Source organism: Thamnophis elegans, chromosome 3 (assembly GCF_009769535.1).
Source record: "Thamnophis elegans isolate rThaEle1 chromosome 3, rThaEle1.pri, whole genome shotgun sequence".
Taxonomy (NCBI): domain Eukaryota; kingdom Metazoa; phylum Chordata; class Lepidosauria; order Squamata; family Colubridae; genus Thamnophis; species Thamnophis elegans.
Genome location: NC_045543.1, coordinates 115,126,540 through 115,147,569, shown reverse-complemented (window position 1 = coordinate 115,147,569; position 21,030 = coordinate 115,126,540). Strand labels below are relative to the sequence as shown.

The following is a 21,030-nucleotide window of genomic DNA, read 5'->3' as shown; positions in this document are numbered from 1 at the left end:
GACAAACCTAAAGTGTTGGGGTTTTAATGATTAATGGCACAGGGTAAGGATATATTAATACTTAAACTGGACAACCCATGATCTTATCAGACTTTTCGAAATAATCAAGGGCTATTCTTCATTCAATATGTGTCCTGTTCTGTAATAACCAATATATTAATTTTAATATATAACCTTCATTTTCTTTATTTAAAAAAAGTGGAAACTGATCTTAGAATGCCTATCTGTTTAAGAAAGATAGAGATGGGATTATTCCAAATTTTGTGCTGGATTACTCCAATACTTGACTCTTTCCCATGTTAGTTTGAATTGGAGCTCAACTTCTGAACCATCAGAATGGTTCAAAATACCACAAAATACCGATTGGAGCTAAACACTTGACGGTATTCCCAATGATAGGCAAGGAGAAAAATGGCTCCTGTTGATTTTATGCCTGTTATGCAATTGCTGAAAACTGAGACTCCCCTTATAAAAGCATCCAGCCTCCCATAATTTGTGGATATTTCAACTGCAGATCCCTCCATTCCTAGCCAGTTCAAGTCATGCTGACTGAGGATGGAGGGAATTGAAAACCTACAGTATATTGGGAGAACACCAGGTTGGGGAAGATCTCCTGGCTCAAGTATTAAGATTGACAGGGTGCCAATCTGGCACCTTATCCGGTGCCATATATACCATAGAACTGTAGGGCTGGAAGGGACCTCAGAGGTCTTCTAGTCCAACCCCTTGCTCAAGGCAGACTTATAACATCCTGGTCATGGTTGTCTATTTGTTGAATCTAGTTTAGGAACCAATCAGATCTAGTTTAGCATCTAGTTGATCTAGTTTAGCAGTTGGATCTAGTTAGCATCTGATCTGATCTAGTTTAGCATCTAGTCGGATCTAGTTTAGTATCCAGAAAACCTGCAGGAATTTAGGTTTCATCTCATGGACCGATTAGCCGCGGAGGCATCTCTGAATTTCCTCCCGCAACCAGAAGCCTCCTTCTAGTACCGGCGTCTCCGTCACTGACTCCCCCCTCCCCCCTTTGCAAGTACGGCGAGAGGCGAGGGACAAGCCTTCCGCGTTGAGCCCAAGGACGCCAGCCTGCGCCTGACAACTACCGGCATTTCAACCGGAGACGCGAAGGCCGTCATTCCAGGCGGCCGGACTCCGCCTCTCGCAATGCTGCGGTGGCTTATAGGAGGGGGCCGCGAGCCGCAAGGGTTGGCCGAGGTAAAAGCTCGCCATGGGCCGCGAGGGGCGTTGATCAGTAGAGGTTCGGCGCGGCAGCGGACTCCTTCGTCTTCCTGTCCTGGCAAAGGGTGGCGGCGCATTTTGTTTATTTCGTTTTATGTCTGGCGCTGCATCTGCCTTGAGGAAGTCGGAGCAGAGTCGAAGGCTTTTTCCCTTATGCGTAGGCCAGTTGCACAGCCTTGAGCTTTGGGGGGTGGTGGTAGTTTTCTCCAAGCCCTCCGAAGAGGTGGCCCTTTCCCATCCCCAGAGTTCCCACATTGCTGGGAATTAGGGAAGGTGGTTGTTGTTTTTTTAAAAGAGACCTCCACGTTGCGAAAGACCGACCCCCTTGGTAACTACAGAAGAGCCATTATCCCTGCAGCTGCTTTGCTCAAAGTAGGAGAATCGGCTCTTATTTTTCAGACCGAGTTCCTGCCCCCTTGTATGTGTTTGTCTTAATGAATATGAAACTGAACTGCGCAGCTATTCTTTCTTCCTCTTTTAAAAGAAAGTAATAAATAAAGGAAACTGAGGCAAACGACTGAGGAAACATGGAGAGAAATGGTGGAAAGTGAATTGAGAGAAAAAAAAGATGGTTTTAAAATGGGAAATGGATGATATTCAGCTTCATAGAAGAAATGCACTCTTTTCAGTGGAAACGATATGAGTTTTAACAGCCACCTAGAAAACTTCAGGACTTGGTTTACTAGTTTTTATGTCACTTAGATTACAATAGAGGAGGAAATTGCCAAATGTTTTCTCAATTTCACCCTGGCTCCCAAATTGTTAAGTATCTAAACCAGGGGTGTCCAAACTTGGGGACTTTAAGACTTGTGGACTTCAACTCTGGGGAATTCTGAGAGTTGAAGTCCACAAGTCTTAAAAGTTCCCAAGTTTGGACACCCCTGATCTAAACAATATAGTGCTGCCAGTGCTTGGCTACAGTCTACAGGATCTGGAAATACATAAAATGGCCTTAAAAATTTTGGAATGGTATTTCCTCCCTCTCACTTAATAAGGAGAGTCATGCAAAACCCACCGTTGACAGAAATAGCAGAAATCTTTAAATGATTCATTTAAGACTGAACCAGCAATCTCTCTCGCCCAGGTTAAATGTAATCCCTCCTTTTATTACAGACAGCAATGTGAGGAAGAAATGGGTGAGAAATCATATACAGTCTTCCTACTTCATTATGTCTATTTCCCTTGCCAGCTGACTATTAGTTGTGCTATTTTTGGACATACAAGGTAGTCCTTGACATACGACTGGTTGTTTCATGACCATTCAAAATTACAATGGGCTCAGAAAGGGTGCTTTCTAGTCTGTTCATCACTTTCAGCTACTTTCACAATTCAAACACCAAGTTATAACTTAAAGAAAAATTGGTACAAAATGTATTTATTTAAATTTGTTAGATGCCTACCTCCAGTTGATTGGGTGTCATACAAAGATAGCAAAAAAGAAAAGAAAGAAAAACCAAAATCATGAAAACATAGAGACAGCCCAGACTGAAATAATCTAATAAACAAACGAAGACGAGCAGCGTCTCAGATATCAGTCCCTATGTCCTAGATTGTTTTATGTTGCATAGATGGTATACAACTCCCATCAATAATAACTAAAACAAATCAGACTGCAATAAATGTTGGAAATGCCAGGAAACAGAAGGTACATTTTACTATGTGGTGACATGTAAAAGAACTCAAAAGTACTGGAACGACATACATAGTATAATGCAGAAAATTGTGATTTGAAATTAAATCACAATTTTTCTTAGTAATAGATCTAAAAAAAATCAAGAAAGATAATTTAAAGAGATATATGATTAGAACAGCAAAAATAAACTAGACTCAATATTTGAAGGAAAAATGCAATTCCAACAATATCTGACTAGGAACTTAAACTTGGAAAATATGCAGCTATGCTTAAACCAATAGAATACTTATACAACAGAATTTTAACTAAAATTTAAGAAGAATTGTTCCCTTATATACAATATATTATTCAGCATGGTAAATATATCTGCTTATAGTCTAGCTTTTAAGTGGGGCTGAATGCATAAATTTTGTATATTAAATCAGTAGTTAGGATGGGACCAAGAGGAATAGAAAATGCGTATAATCTATTGATTGAAAAATATTAAAGGTATAAATTGTGTGATGCTGTTTTATTTTTCTAGAAATCTATACAGACTATTGGTGAAGAACAAGCTCAGAATCCATATACTGAGCTTCTTGTGCTGAAAGGTCACCATGATATAGTGCGTTTTCTAGTGGCAATTGATGACTACAGGTGAGACATTGCTTTCATATTCCTCATTTGCACTGTAAAGATGACTTCAATTTTTTAAAATGAATCTTAATGTTTTGCTTTTCCAAATTGCAAATTATATGATGGACAGCTTAGTTCTTATATATAAATTGATACAAGAAATCCCTACAAGCCTTTAACTAAACCCAATTAAAAGACATATGTCAAAGATTTTGACAGAACAAGTTGTGTGATTTTAATTGCTATTAGCTTTCCCCACTTCACTGGAAACAGATGTCTCAGAATGTGTTAATTCACAACAGCTATATACATTGTATAAGTTGTTTTCTTATCAGCAAACATGGAAAATAAAGCATTTTATACAAAACAAAGGATACCTTACTGTGATTTTGGTGAATCACAGAACAGATAGAATAAACTGTACAAATTATTCACATGTTATCAATTATATCTCTCAGACATGACACTTTATTCTATATTTTTGACGAGCTGGTTCTGTTAATTTATACGAATGCTATATTCAAATTTCATTAGTTTAATAGTTAAGTTTACACAGTGAAATGTAGTACAGAGTTTTAAAGCAAATTTGATATATTAAACTAAAATCACTTTTTGGATAATATTTAAAGAAGAATAATTTATACACAAATATTACGTCTTCCTTTAATTATAATACAATTTTATTTTCATTGTTCCTTATTCAGTCATTAGAGGATTTTTAACTAAAATATTATTATTTTATTTGATTCCTTCCAACAACAGTAGCATTGTTACTTGGTTTCTGAAATAATTTCATTTAGTTTTCTTGGTTCTTTGATTGCATTTTTGTCAACTGTTGTAAGCCAGGTTTCATGCTTCAGCTCTCTAGATAATTTCATCTTATTGAGAATTTTGCAGAGGGATTTTCCTGTTTTCTCTGTGGCTCAGCTAAAACCAGTGAGTGGAAAATTTTCTCAGATTGGTTTTTGAAGATACTAAATAAATCCTGTATCAACCTAACAGGCAGCTGCTTTTCACTTCTTTTCTTTTAAGTTTTTGAACATGAAGAGAAGGTCATATTGATTGCAAGATCACTAAAGAAGGCTAAGCCTTAGCAAGCATCTTTAAAAAAATGGAATGAAATAAAATTGCAAGTAATACTCTAGCATTTGACACATTAAACTGGACTGAATTCGTAACACACTTTAAAAATTGCTTGTTTGACCATTTGGTGCTCCTCCAGGAAATAGACAAGATTATAGAGGATGGTGATCATGACTGGAAAAGAATCAGATGACCCATGAAACACCAACTTGGTGAAAAGAAATCCATTTGCGATATGAGATTGATCTGGCAGGAGAATGTCACATGAAAGCCTAAGTTTCATAGTTTAAAAAAAATAATCTAAAGCATTGTTCTTATTGAGACATTAATTCTTTCTAGAAGACTTTAAAAGGCATATCTGTGCTACATAATATGATAGTAGTAATTCAGTATATAATTTTAGAATTAAATTTAGCTCGTAGAGGACTAGTGTTTCTTATCTGGATTCATCCATTACTTTTTAAAATAATGAATATCAAAAGTGTTTTAGGTGATTATTTTGACTTTGTTATAACAAATGAATGCAGAGGTGCTAGAAATAGAAGCCTGATCATATAAAAATATAATACACCTTTTATTTATTCGATAATAAAACATGATATCATTTTGAAGATTTAAGTATGCTTTCTAAGGTTAATAAAAAAGCATTTTTATAATGTAATTATAGATGTCTTCAATATCTTTTTTTTTCATTACTAGGTTTGCATCTGCTGGTGATGATGGAATTGTATGTCTCTGGAATATCCAGGTTTGTTTAGGAAATTAAAAAAATGTTTATAAAAAAAATCCATAGATGTAGATTGGGTGATGTTTAAATTCATGACTTGCTGGAACATAAAATCAGCTATTATATTATTCAGATTTATAACAAGCATTATTGCAGAAGTAGAAATATAAATTTAAAAATGCATTATGTAGGTCATAATAAAGAACCATGGGTTTGTGACTGTAATTTACAATTGAAAAGGTGAAGATTAAATAGGCATTTAGATTATCAATATATTTGCATATCTGCAGTATTAGAATATTTATGCAGAAATGATTTATATATGTTTTGTAATACTGTCAACAATAGGCGTGGCACGACAAAACCGCGCTACGCAAAATAGCGGAGATTAAATTGCGTTGCTAAAGTCGCAACGTCATCACCGCACGTCATCACCGCCGCGACAACAGCGCGGCGACAGAAGGGCGTTCTACATGCTTCGTTCTTTGCCTCCAAAGGTAGCCCTCCTCCTCCAGCTGACAGCGGCAGGATAAGGGCATCGCGGTTTTGTGGTGGAACCCAATATAGGTAGTTCTTGAATTATGACAACAATAGGGACTAGGGTTGAGATAGCTCAACTATGTGATCCTAAAATGACATCATGTGATTGCATTTCTTAGCAATGACAATCCATGCAACTCCATTTGTTATTGTAACCCCAAGATCTTTGGTTGTTTATCAGGAACCAGAGCGAGTCCCAGGTACATACTGCTGGGATACTGTGTGTGGGTGGGGTGGGAAGGCTACCGGAGGAGATTGGGGGAGGTCCTGAAAGGCCTGACACAGGTGCACAAGGAGTTCACTAATTGCTCATTTATAATCAAACCACAACTGTGTTTATTACTTTGCTTCAGCTTTCCTTTTTCTCCCATTCTCTCATTTTGAATGTTCATCCAGGTGCTAGGATAATTAGCAAGAAGGGAATTACTGTTTGTATTTACATTCATTAGAGAGGAAGGTATTGCAAGAGAGTAAGTAGGTACACAATAGAAAATACACATAGAAAGAAATGTGCTAGCTGTTTGTCTAGCTTGTACATGACTCCGTGCTCTGTATGCATCAGGCAAACAGCTGCGGCTAGCAGATGCATGTTCCTCATTGTATGTCTGCTTATTCTTTGTCATTTCTTCCTCTCCCACCTCTGATCTGCGACAAAGTTGGGATAAAAACAACAGTCACAGCAGAAATTGTTTAAAAATGTTGCTTAAGCCATCTCTCCACTCTGCAATAGGGGGGAAAAAAACCTCATCAAGCACAAGACAGTGCATACTAACTGTAATGGCAAACTTGTGGCTGAGAGAGACATATGTACAAAGGTCTAATGGGTCACAATCTTACATTTAAAGCACCATCATATTGTTCAGCACCTTGGAAGGGTTGCTGTACCAAATCTACTGTATTTGTAGATGGCAGAGTTGGTTGAAGCAGATCCTTCAGCTGTTCCTTGTGTCGCTGATGTCAGTTTTTACCTTTTTCTTTTTAAAAAGCATTTAAGTCTAAAGTAGTAAAAACAAACGTATTCTGTTCACAGTGCCAACTAAATGTAAGAAGTCAGAGTAAAAATGTTAGTAAGCCTTGGTATTCTGCATATCTTTTCCTTATTTTCCATACCTAGTATTAATACAATAAAACATTTTAGTTAATATAAACACAAATCAAAAACAATAATCTTTTTTAAAATTACCTATATTGTATTACTAACAGAATTATACTTTCTAATATAAGAATTCTGGTACATTTTTAGAAAAGACTCTAAAATTGTATTTTCGAAAAAGCAAAAGGCACTTCATACTGGGAATTGAAACATGCATGGTGAAATATACAAATATTTTTCAGATTTTGCTGTAAGAATAGTTACAAAGCAATTGAAAATCATCATTCTGGGGTAGATTTTCATTCACTCACTCACTCACTCACTCACTCACTCACTCACTCACTCACTCAGTCAGTATAGCCACCCATCTCACATTTATGACCCCATATGGTATCTATGGTATTGCTGGAAAAGATCCTACCTGGAATTTTGAGAGCTTATACCACACAGTGTTGATTAACCTTCCTTAGTCTACCATAATCCAGATGCGTTTTCCATCACTTAATGTAATTGTTAGCTAGCACAGTAAACAGATTTATTGGAATTGGCTGGGTTTTCTAGCAAATAGCAGCAGCAGGTGAGGGAAGCTTAAGTTAGATGGACCAGATATTTGCATTGTATAGTATCAGTTCTCATTTTTAAATAAATAATATTTTGAGGATTCTGATTACTTGTATTGTTTTTTCATAACACATATTTCTGTGTTCATTTAGCACTGTTATTATGATACCAAGTTTGTTTTTGTTTTTCAGACTGGAGAAAAGTTATTTGAGCTACATGCACATACACAAAAAATCACAGCTCTTGTAGCTTTTCCTTTGACAGATACCTGTGAAGAAAAATGCCATATGATTTTGACAGCAGGTGCTGACAGAACTGTAGTTGTATCCTTTACTTTTTGACTAAAGAAATGCAGAATTGGTTTGTGTTGCATAATAAATAGTGCCTATGGCTCACAGTGTTATCGCATCCACGTTTAGGGTTTTAATGAGCAAACCGCTATAAAAGCAATAGACTTTCATCATTTCTATGACATTGATGTGTGGCTAAAAAGGATAGTGATAAGATGCAGTTGTGAAACTGCACAATTCCTCATTGCATGGACAAAAAAGGCGGTTGGAGATAATAATCTTCAGGTTAATCAATGAACTCGCAGGAAAAGATTTTACACATTTGCATACCTGGTGCTTTTTTTTTCTCTTACAGTAAGGAAATAAGTTCTACAAATGACTTCTTCCATCATTTGTGTGGCAGTAAGAAGCTCAAGGAAACACTTTTGCATAAGAAATAACTGTAGGAAACAGACTCATATCTAATGGATGCTTCTGTTTTTTACCTCCATTTTTTTATTATAGTCATATAAGATAATTCAGCTGCTATTCTTAGTCCTTAATGATTGAAACCAGGTTTGGGATTGTGATAATGGCAAACAAATCCACAGAGTATCCTGTTTTCATTCCACCGTAAAGGTAAGTAAAACTGGATGTGATTTTGTCTATTTTATTTATTTAGATTTTAATCCTATCAGTCTTAAGGATGAAGTTCTATCAAATGCATATTTGTTACACACTGTAGAACCCAATTGCGACTAACAAATTTGCAGGTTTAGGGTTTGCCTGTGTCTAATCTTAGATACTTTTGGTTCTTTTTTAGATGCCTTGAGAGTTCAGTGAACCATATATTTTCAATCTTTTTAGAGCACATTACAATAGGATGGATTCAATCACTTTGTCCATTTGCAAAAATATTGATCACTACTATAAATAGCTTTGTATAATCTTGGAAGCCTATGGATCTCAACCAATGTATTCTTGATTACTTCTCAAATGACATCTTTGAGATTATGGTGGGAGATTCCTTTAAATGCCAAAATATATGTTTCTATCATTTATTAGACAATTGCACAAAATTCCCATTTAACCACCACACTGGAAACCGGAATCTTGATTGCTGAATGAAGCAATCATTAAACAAGATGCTCGCATGACTGCTTTGCTCAACAACTGCAATCCCAGCACTACTAGTTGCAGTCGTTAAGTGATATCCTAGGTCTTTTGGATGGATCAAAAAAGCTCCCCGTCTTTCATTCTTAAGCTTTCCTGCAGCCACCAGAGGATTTCAGCTCCCCTTTTTCTCCTTTGCTTGCAACCTTCCTGCTGTCTTCTCTATTGACTTTCTGGGAAAGCTGACAGAGAAGATAGGAAATGACAACCACGTGATCGTCAGGCACTTGGCAATTAGTTGTAAATGTGAGTCAGTTTCCCAATGCCTGAAATGTAGTCACGTGACCAAGGGTGTGCAATGTTTTATGATATCCAGAAATGCTTTACAGGCCACAAAGCAGCCTTTACAAGTTGACCTATCTTTGGTCGTTAAACAACTGGTCATAAGTCAAGACTGTAGTTCTAAGTTTCTATCTGATATACAATGTGGAAAGCAAGGTCAATATTGGTCTTTAATATTGATACTTTTCAGGTGGCAGTACTGAGCTACTATATGGTAACTTCTCTGTAATGTAAAATGTTAGTTTCAGTTTTGTATATTTAATGTTGACGTATTTGAAAAACCTGGAACATCTCAAGGACTAATTATTTTTGTGGTATTTAAAATCTCATTTTGAGTTGTTTCCTTTTAAGCAAAATTAGATGTGGGATATGAAAATATCCTTAATGTGATATTGTCTTGACAAAAAATACTATTTCAAGGATTTGAAAAATATAGATTGCAATCCTACTTAATTTGAAAATAAGTGTTATTCAATATAGGGGGCACAATAGCTCAGAGGATAAAGATGCTGAGCTTGTCAGTTGGAAAGCCTGAGATCCTGTGTGATGTATCAGTTCGAAAGCATGCAAATGCAAGTAGATAAAAAGGTATCACTTTGATGGGAAGAAAATGGCATTCTGTGTGCCTTGGCATATAGTCATGTTTCCTTGGACAATGCTGGCTTCTTCAGCTAAGAAATGGATGTGAGCATCTCCCCCTAGAGTCAGGAATACCCACGTGGGAAACCTTTACCTTTTTGCCTTTGAGAATACACATATTCAACTGCATTTATTTCAACATGATCTTGAAATATTAGAGTTTATTTTTTCCTTTCTGCTTAATAAACTGCATAAAGCTCTATAAATGATTATAAATGCTACTGGGATGAAATTAAAAGTTTTAGTATCTAAAACTGATAATTTTATTTGAAAACATACTTCAAAAATGTTACACATTATATATCTGATTTTGTAATTTGTAGTGTTTGACTGTTCTTCAAAGAATGGATGTATGGCTTTCTGGAGGAAGTGATTTGTGTGTTTGGAACCAAAAATTAGATCTCTTATGTAAGACAAGTCATCTAACTGATGCAGGTAAACAAATTTAAATAACTTATTAAGCAGTAGAATGAATCTATAAAATGTTATAGCATTAATTTAGCAAAGTCTCTTTGATTCTAAAGATAACATATATTAAAGCTTAATAAAAGTTAAAATGGTTACTATTAACATTTCATACAGGACATTACATGTTGATATGTAATATTTCATATAAATTACATTAAGTATACAACTGTATAAAACTGCATTTTAGAAGAAAAACTAATATTAAATAATACGCTCTATGCTAATCAAAAAATCCTACCTATTACTAAAGTAAATGTTAAATTTTAATATTTTATTTAAAATAAGATATTAATAAAGGAAGGAGAGAAATAAAAAACACCTGAATAAAAATATAAGTACAAAACTGAACAACCAAGTAAAGGAAATTTATATTGAATACATATTGAATACTACAGAGAGACAGGAAAAAGGGGAAAAATAATTACAATTTTAGGTTATTCAAGTTTTGAAGTTTATAGTTTGAATTTTGTCATTTATTTTAAAAGAATGAATTAAATATATGTCTTACCACTCCTTCAGTATAAGTTAATTTGAAAAGGGGAATTGACAAATTATATATCCAAAGTTTTGCATAAATAAATAAATTTATGTTTGTTTATATTTCTTGTTTCAAGAATGCCCATCCTCTCAAATTTCAGAATTGGGAGATATAATTTAACAAGTAATTGACATATTTTATCCCTATGTTTTGACAAGCATTTGGTTTACTAGTGTATATTGAAATAGAAATACACATACCGTATCAAATTTATTGATTTAAAATATATTAATTTCTTTTTCTAAAATATGAGTAAAAAAGGAATACCTGTTAGAATTTATTTTCTTATTGGACATATATAGGACTTTCAAATATAACAGCAACAAAATCTTACTTGCATATTCCATCATTTTTGTTGTTTCTTTTCATAAGCCAATATATTTTGCTTATCATCCTTGACTGAGACTTTTGATTGATTTGATTTGATTTGATTTTGATTTTATTAACATTTGTAGGCCGCCCTTTTCCCTGAGGGGACTCAGGGCGGCTCACATAAAATCAGGGAGGGGAAGTACAAACAGTAACATAGACACATATAATAAAAGTAATAAGCAACATACATTCATCATTCGGGAGGGGCGGCTATCCTTGTCCCCAGGCCTTACGGGCTAGCCAGTTCTTGAGGGCTGTGCGGAAGGCCTGGACGGTGGTGAGGGTACGAATCTCCACGGGGAGTTCGTTCCAAAGGGTCGGGGCAACTACTGAGAAGGCCCTCCTCCTTGTAGTTGCCAGCCGGCACTGGCTGGCTGATGGAATACGGAGGAGGCCCAATCTGTGTGATCTAATTGGTCGCAGGGAGGTGATTGGCAGGAGGCGGTCTCTCAAGTATCCAGATCCACTACCATGCAGGGCTTTATGAGTGACTAATAGCACCTTGAAGCGCATCCGGAGATCGACAGGTAGCCAGCGCAGCTCGCGGAGGATAGGTGTTATGTGGGTGAACCGCGGTGCACCCACAATCACTCGCGCGGCCGCGTTCTGTACCAACTGAAGTCGCCGGATGCTCTTCAAGGGCAGCCCCATGTAGAGCACATTGCAGTATTCCAACCTAGAGGTCACAAGGGCCCGAGTGACTGTTGTGAGTGCCTCCCGATTCAGGTAGGGTCGCAACTGGCGCACCAGGCGAACCTGGGCGAATGCCCCCCTAGTCACAGCCGTCAGGTGGTGGTCAAACGATAGCTGTGGATCTAGGAGGACTCCCAAGTTGCGAACCCTCTCTGAGGGGTATAAAATTTGACCCCCCAGCCTGAGTGATGGAATATTGGTCGAATCTTTGGGAGGGAAACACAACAGCCACTCGGTATTTTCTGGGTTGAGCACAAGCTTGTTAACCCTCATCCAGTCCCTAACGGCCTCAAGGCCTCGGTTCATCACGTCTGCCGCTTCATTGAGTTGGCACGGGGCGGACAGATACAACTGGGTATCGTCCGCATATTGATGGTATCTGATCCCGTGCCTGCGGATGATCTCTCCCAGCGGTTTCATGTAGATGTTGAATAGTAGGGGGGATAAGACCGAGCCCTGAGGCACCCCATATGTTAGGGGCCTAGGGGACGATCTCTGCCCCCCCACTAACACCGACTGCGACCTGTCCGAGAGGTAGGAAGAGAACCACCGCAACACGGTGCCTCCCACTCCCACCTCCCGCAGTCGTCGCAGAAGGATACCATGGTCGATGGTATCGAAAGCCGCTGAGAGGTCAAGGAGGACCAGGATGGAGGAATGTCCTCCATCTCTGGCTCTCCAGAGATCATCGGTCAATGCGACCAAAGCGGTTTCTGTGCTGTAACCGGGTCTGAAGCCTGACTGGAAGGGGTCGAGATAGTTTGCTTCCTCCAAGGACCGTTGGAGCTGAAAGGCCACCACCTTCTCAACAACCTTCCCAAGGAAGGGAAGGTTGGAGACTGGGCGATAGTTATTAAGAACAGCTGGATCCAAAGATGGCTTCTTTAGGAGGGGTCTCACCACCGCCGCTTTCAGTGCGGCGGGGAAGTTCCCCTCCCGAAGAGAGGCGGTCACAACCGCCTGGATCCAGCCTCGTGTCACCTCATTGCTGTTAGTAACTAGCCATGAGGGACACGGGTCCAGTACGCAGGTGGAGGCACTTACAGCCCTCATGGCCTTGTCCACATCCCCGGGGGTAACATCCTGAAACTCAACCCAGAGATGTTCCACCTGATCCTCTTGTGCCTCGGCTGGAACTGCGGGGATGGAGTCCAAGTCCGACCGAAACCGAGCAATTTTGTCCGCTAAGAATTGGGCATAGTCCTCAGCTCTGCCCTGCAAGGGTTCCCCCGCTTCCCTTTTATTTAATAGGGAGCGGGTTATCTTAAACAGGGCGGCTGGGCGGGACTCAGCGGACGCAACCAAGGTGGCTATGTGAGATCTTTTCGCTGCCCTAAGTGCCCTGGTGTATTCCTTGGTGCAGGTGGTTACCATTGCTCGGTTCGATTCGGACTTATCGGACCTCCATCGGTGCTCTAGGCATCTCCTCCGGCGCTTCATCTCCCGGAGTTCCTCGGTGAACCAAGGAGGTCTCCGGGATCCGCCGCCTCGGAGGGGCCGTAGTGGCGCAATCCGGTCGAGGGCCTCTGATGCTGCCGAATGCCAAGCAGCAACCAGAGTCTCTACCGGACTGTGGGCGAAAGTATCAGGAATGACCCCAAGCTCCGTCTGGAACCTTAGCGGTTCCATAAGTCGCCTGGGGCGGAACCACCTGGTCGGTTCCTCCTCCCTACAGTGGGGGTTTGGTCTCCGGAAGTCGAGCCTCAGTAGGCAGTGGTCTGACCACGACAGGGGTATGATGTCGTTACCCCTCAGACCAAGGTCACAAATCCACTGCTCCGAGAGGAATACGAGGTCGAGCATGTGACCCGCCGAATGGGTTGGGCCCCGAATTACTTGGGTCAAGCCCATGGCTGTCATGGAAGCCATGAACTCCTGCGCCCCATCAGAGTTTTCACCGAGCGAAGGCAAATTAAAGTCCCCCAGGACCATCAACCTAGGGAACTCAATTGCCAGCTCGGCTACCGACTCGAGGAGCGAGGGGAGGGCTGCTGCAACGCTGTTGGGAGGCAGGTACGTTAACAGCAGACCCACTTGACCCTTGAGGTCCAACTTTATCAGCAGAGACTCACACCCGACAAGCTCCGGAGCAGGGACCCTACGAGGAACTAACGACTCCCGGATAACAACGGCCACACCTCCACCCCTTCCCTGGGCTCTCGGCTGGTGCAGCACCTGAAATCCTTTCATCTTTGATTCTTTAAATGGCCTATTGTTTGTTTCTTTATTCTTGTTTATCTGACATTGGTTCCAACTTATCTGGTTGTTTATTAGATCTGTGATGGGATCTGATGTATCAGATAGAGCTGTTGGCCTCTTTCCTTGACTTTTCTTGAATTGAGAATTATCTAAATTCATTTGCTAATGACTGACTTGTTCGTGTGCCAAGTCTCTAGGAATTATTTTTCATTCTTGGATGTGGCTCGGTCTAAAATTGCTACTATGTAGACGAAACAGGTAGTAGATTGGCTGAACATATCTATAAATGTGAATTGACAGAACACATGTTGAAAACTCTTTTTAATTTCACAATATATTGAAACTTCAAATACAGTTTGATTTGAAAATTGGGCATTTTGACCATGGGCAGATAGAAACATGCAAAAGATTCCTAGAGAAGCCTGACATATATGTCTGATTTGAGACATGTATGTTTTGGCCTCGACGGAGTAGAATACAAATGTTCCAAGAATTACGTGTTTTTATATGGCAGAAGAAGAAAAATTCAAGATCATTGATAGTATGCAGTAGCAAAGGTGAAGCAGGAAAAATAAAATGCTGGGAATATTGGGAGATGGATGGACCCAATGGGATATTCAACACCTTGACTTCAAGTCCAGAAATGCGCATTTCCACAGTTTTCCAAAAGCTTGCCTTTCCTTACCTCCCTTTAGTATGGTGTCCTTGGTTTCAAGTGCAACATAAGAAAAGATAGAGAATGAGAGGCATTTGGCTAATTAGTAGATGGCCAGTCCACAGAGCTTCTATCTTTCAGGGAAAGATAAGAAGAAATGGAGAAACCATACCAGTCTTGCCCTATTATGCTTGTGTGATTACCCTGGATTTTCTTTCAACTGAAGTCCAAACCCACCGTTTTGGTGGGGGGAGAGGGTTTGGTTTTTGCTGAACCACACTCGCATCCAGCACAATTTGGCAGAACTGCAGAACATAATATTTGTTTCAGGTTTGAATGCATTTTCTGCTTCATGCACACCTTTAGCTATATCCAGTAAGCCCTCCCAACACTAGCCATTGTGTCAAAATCTGTTGATAGAGAAATTGGAACATCTTTCATGGGGTGTCTTTGTATTTAACTCCTATATAGATAAACATTGTTTTGTATAACTTTTTTTTCATGGCTTTCATGGGAAGTGTTCCTAAGAAGAGCAAAACACCTGGAAATCATATATCAGCTGATTTAAGTAGTTCTCTGAAAGTAGTCAGAGAGTAGCACATTTTTTTTTTTGAATAACATATAAGCTAGATATTAATTTCCTATTTGTTCTACTTTCCCCCTTTTCTTAATAAAGATATCAGTGCTATGATTGAATTGCCGAAAAATTGTGTGGCAGCAGCTGTTGGCAAAGAATTGAGTAAGTATCACTATAAATTACAGAAAGAGTGCTCTTGGGGGCTGAGCACCACATCTGATCTTTGAATAGCTAGAGCTGGAATCCATATTTCACGTTTCAAACGATGGAGCCAGGATAAGAAATGGACTTTAACTTGTATATAATATAAATGTAGCTTAATTAAACATAGTTAAATATAGGCAAATTGATAGTTCACTGCAAATGGAATATGTTTTCTCTTCTGTCATTCAGATTTACATGTGGTTGTAAACTCCTGCTATAAATAGTTATAGAGAGTAAGGAAGATGACCTTGATGGAGATAGGCAAACTCCAGCAAGCCGTAAAACATTGCAGAGGTGGGTTGCTCCTGATTTGGCCCAGATCGGCTGAGCCGGTAGTAGCAGCGGCCGGAGGCTCTGCCCACCTGCCCGGATGCTTCTGCACATGCGCAGACGTATTGCGCATGTGAACGCGCGCACAAGCAAACGGGTAGCCCTGGGATTTGAAACCCACCTCTAGTCCAGATTGCCCAGATAACATTCAGAAGTAGCTTGAGTAGACTCCTCCTTATAAGAGGAATAGAAAGTACAATATATTCAGACTTGAAGATTTTGCTACTATAGCCAGTCTTAATAAAAGTAATTTTAGTCATCCTGTGGAGTTGATTTCTTGGCCTGATCTAACTAGTGGGACTGATTTCAGTCTTGAAAGCCACTTCCAAACATCTTGATGTTCTTGACAGTGTTTAGATTGGCAATTAGCTTATATAGCTCCATGAAGTTATCTACTTTAATCTCTACAGTAGCGAAATGCACTAGGGAAATTCAGCTTTTTATGTGTTTATCAATATTAGAATGATGATAATCTTTTCTTGTACATATAATCCTTGAATTACAACAGTTCATTTAGAGACCGTTTGAAGTTACAATGGCATTGAAAAAAGTGACTTAAGATCGTTTTTCACATTTATGATCGTTGCAGCATTCCCATGGTCACATAATCAAAATTCTTCACAATTGGTTTATATTTATGACTGTTGCAGTGTCTCAGGGTTCATGTAATCACCCTTGGCAACCTTCTGATAAACAAAGTCAATGGGGAAGCCTGATTCATTTAACAAACATGTTACTAATTTAACAATTGCAGTGATTCACTTAACAAGTGTGGCAAGAAAGGTCAGAAAATGGGGCAAAACTCACTTAACAAATGTCTCAGCAACAGAAATGTTGAGCTAAATTGTCATAAATTGAGGACTACTATAGTTATGAATTATATTACCTAATTCTTTCACTGAAATCAAGGAAAGGCGCATAGATGATTTTTGGGTTTTTAATAAATAGTGAGTGCTATTCTCCACAAGAAGTATGGCACATTATGGTAATTATAAAGATAAATATTGTTATTAAAAAGCTATTGAATTGGAAGTTTTAATGTTGTTTATTGTTTTAATAGTTTTTACTGTTTTTAAATATTTTTAAGATTTTAATTGTAATAATGTGTTTTTGAATTGTGAGCTTCCCAGAGTTGTTTGCTGAGATGGGCAGCTATAGTAATCAAATCTAAGTATAAGTATAATCTTTATTGTCATTGTACTTAAATACAACGAAACTGGTTTTAACCTCATTGGTGCAAAATTATAGCAGAAAACAAAAAAAAGAAAGAAAAAAAACTAGCATGTGCATGGAGTTATTGTGGTTGTATTTAAAAGTCTGACAGCCCATGGATTGAAACTATCTTTAAACCTATTGGTTCGGCTGGCTAGACTTTGATCTCTTCTGCCCAATGGTAGAAGTGCAAAGAGACACTGACCAGGTGACATCATCTCTGAGTATCTTCGAGATCTGGTGATGTCATCCAGTGGTGTCAGAGGGCAACCAATAGTTTCTTATGCCGAATTGATCACTCTCTGTAGTGCCTTCCTGTCCACAGCTGTTAAATCAGCATACCATACTGTAATGCAATATGCAAGGACACTTTCTATGGTGGACCAATAGAAAGAGGTCATTGGCCGTTGTTCCACCTGATTTTTTCACAGAACTCTAAGGAAATGAAGTCTCTGTTGGGCCTTTCCAATCACCAGAGACTTTTATTTAAATCAATAAATAAATCTGTATTTTTATTATCCCCAAGCACCTTTGAATCAGATCTACAACATGGTGTACTGATAGATAATTTTCTAGCATCTCTATCATATATAACAGAAAACATAATTCCAAACGTTAAAAGTGATTTTTCACCCCTTTCATCTTCCCCAAATACTTCCTAACAATCATCTCGAGTAAATACAGAAAAGAAGGCAATCATCTCGAGTAAATACAGAAAAGAAGGCATGGTAATGGAACGGTATATCATAGATAAAAGCATTATAGGTGAAAACTACTACAAACATGTTACTGATAGAAGTAAAGAACAATATTTCAAATAATATAGTTTCCTATATCTATACTTTATTAAAGTTTTTTTAACATGAATCTTGTCTTCCAAGTAATTCTAAAACTGAAAACTTCCAGAGATGGAACCGAATGGGATGTGTCTGAAATAAAACGTCTTATTGATCACCAGGATAATATTGTATCATTGATCAGTGTCAGTGGTAAGCCTGTTTCAGTTTTATTATTTGTAATGATTGGTACAACGCTCATTACACATTACATATTTTCATAACTATCTTCTACCTTTGCCAACTAGAGTTTATATACCTCTATGAACTTTTATTTAATAAAGTTAGAAGTTTTTATTTTTAAATATTCCAATTGTCTATACCAGAAATATGGGGAGGGGGCTGGGAGGAATAAACATGGCACATTCTTGTAGGCTGCCTTGGTAAAGATACAGAATCTTTATATCTTATAAAGATGAGTCTTTTAGTCTATAGTAGAAAGTTACGGTTTCTATTTTAGAGAGCTCAGACTAAGGTAACAGCAAAGTAGAATTAAGCTGCTGGAAAAAATTTTAATGGTTGGTTTCAGCAAGCCATGGTTAGTTTAAAGTTCATAAGTTGCCAGTCAGTAGCCTGCAGAAATGTTCTCTATGTTTTACTAAATCCTCCTGTTTGAAAAGGATTATACCAGTGGTTCCCAATGTGGGGCATATGCCCCACAAGGAAGGCAATTTCATTTTTAATGGGGGCAATTTGAATCTTGTTTAAAGCAAATTAAGGGCCTTTTAGGCTTCCTCCATATGAGTAGAGTACACTTTTTGAGTAAAGTAAGAATTATATGTCACCGGGGGTGGGGGTGGGGTTGTCAGTCTTGTCAGGATTTTAGAGATGCTTAGGTGGAGCATAGCCAAAAAAAAGGTTGGGAACCATTGGATTATACTCTTTACAAACATTTCTCTTTATAAAACATAATATATATTGTCATTTTAAAAATCCAAATATTTGAATAAAGAAGAGATTGCTAATTATCAATATCAGTATTTACTATTTTGATATCTAGATTTGATTTTTGCAACTGGCTCCCATGCTGGTGAAATGATTGTGTGGAATTCATTGGACTGGACAATGCGAGGGTATGAATGCAATTGGGATGCATCTCTTCATGTGAACCCTCAACAAGAAATAAAATTATCACAAAGTCAAAATGAAATGTCAATTCAGGATTTAACTTCTGATGATGAGGTAAAAATAATAGTATAAAAATTATGTAAATTACTATTTTCATTGTTAATAAATGATACCTTATTACCTTATTATAATTGGATTATTTTTCAGTTGTATGTTATGTTCAACCCAACTAGAAATACTGTTAATCAGTCCTAAGCAAGGCGTCTATGGATAGTCTTAGGTTTGAAAATTACCTTTAGCATTGTAGATGAAAATCATTCATATATAAGACCATTAAATGCAAATGGGTGACTTCATTTCAAAACTGAAGTAGAATATACTTTAATGTACTTGGTACAATATTAGTAGTAATGAGTTAAATATGAATATGGAAAATATAATTTGTGAATGAAATCCTCATTATTGAAATGAATTCTCATTCAGAAAAAAAATAAATTCTGTATTATTCCTCTTGTTTTCCTATTTTCCTTACATTTTATAGTAATCTTAACATTTTGGTTTACTTTATTGAGTAACCATAAATTACTGGGAGTATTTGGCAGTATGTGTATGTCAAGTTGATCTTGCTATATGAGTCAGGATATGTGATGCAGCTGGGAATACTATGCATGTTGTTTTAAATTCCACGAAGGAAGGGAAAATGTACATGTTCCGTGTTTCCCCGAAAATAAGACAGGGTCTTATTTTCTTTTCACCCACAAAATATGGCTTGGGCCTTATTATCAGGGGAGGGCTTATTGTTTTGGGGCTGGCGGCTGCTCCCTTGTGAGCGGATTCCTGAAGAGCCTCGGGGGTGAAGCAGCCATGAGGTGACCATGCTCATGAGCAGCTGCCCGGCAAACCCCCTCTCCAGCCGGGCAGAGCGCCATTCACTGACCTAAGGAGTATTCCTAAGGCGCCAAGCCACGTGGTGCTCTCCCTGCTCCCCCAGCTCCCGCGGCTTGGCACATTCGGGATACTCCCTAGGTCAGTGCATGGAGCTCTGGCCAGCTGGAGAGGGTGGTTGCGCGAGCACCTGTTCTGTCCCCAGTTCGCATGCCTCCCAGCCTCATCATGCCCTGGCCCAGCTCTCCCTGCATGGCCAGGGCACCACCGCCGCTGCGCTCCGAGCATAACTTCTTCTCTGGCTTCCAAACTCCGAACTCGGCTTCTGATTCTTCCAGCAGAGGCCGCTCTAGAAGTGCACTCTATGATTGTGGGCCTTATGGTAGATGGATTATACTATTAATATAAACTAAAGTCCAATATATGTTAATAAATATAGTAGTCATAAATCAGGATGTGCATAGCTCTTTCCTTCTTACATATTTGACTTAATTAGAAATAATTGGAAACCTCTTACATAAAGTATGTATTTTTTGTTGATGTTTTACTGACTTATTTTTTCCAGTTTATTTTTGCTGCTGTTGGCAAAGGCATCTATGTATATAACCTTCAGATGAAGCGTGTGATTGCCTTCCAGAAGACTGCTCATGATTCCAATATCCTGCATATTACCAATGTTCCTAACAGGTGCAATTTACATACATTTCATACATTTTTTACTTTCAGCAAGATGATCAGGAACATGCTTAATATTTATGCATTTTCTCTCTTAAACTTTCTTTACATTGAATCCTATCATAGTCTGTGTGCAGGCAACCTAATCTTTAGCCCAAACAACCTCTTTTTAAATGTAAGCTATTTTTTTAAAAAAAAAAGTATTAACAAAGAAACAAAAATCTCGGATCTGGTAGAATCCCTAGATTTTATTCTTTGAGATAGCATAGCTCCACAGTATAGCTCCAGAGAGGACAAGCAAAACCTATCATAGAAATCTTCCACATACATGTTTTTCCCTTCTCCATTCTGGTTTAAATTGGATGATCACATTTGTGATGAAACCACTTGTTTTAGCCTTAATTGTATGTGTTTTTTCTAAACTTGATTGGCTGTAAGCTGCCTATACTTGATAAAACAGAAAA

The 21,030-nt window shown here is 38.3% G+C and overlaps 1 protein-coding gene across 2 annotated transcripts in view; it reads left to right on the top strand.

The window, feature by feature from the left end:
* The first annotated feature begins 1,046 nt into the window (after positions 1–1,046).
* The window catches only part of WDR41 (WD repeat domain 41), a 36,211-nt gene continuing 16,227 nt past the window's right edge, over positions 1,047–21,030 (top strand). The window contains exons 1-10 of one of the 2 annotated variants that reach the window (XM_032213374.1): positions 1,047–1,215; positions 3,396–3,508; positions 5,270–5,318; positions 7,683–7,814; positions 8,337–8,399; positions 10,178–10,289; positions 15,456–15,518; positions 17,984–18,091; positions 18,939–19,120; positions 20,457–20,578. In XM_032213374.1, coding sequence (XP_032069265.1) covers positions 1,165–1,215; positions 3,396–3,508; positions 5,270–5,318; positions 7,683–7,814; positions 8,337–8,399; positions 10,178–10,289; positions 15,456–15,518; positions 17,984–18,091; positions 18,939–19,120; positions 20,457–20,578 — 995 coding nt within the window. In that variant the 5' untranslated portion in view covers positions 1,047–1,164. The other variant, XM_032213373.1, reaches the window with a different exon arrangement.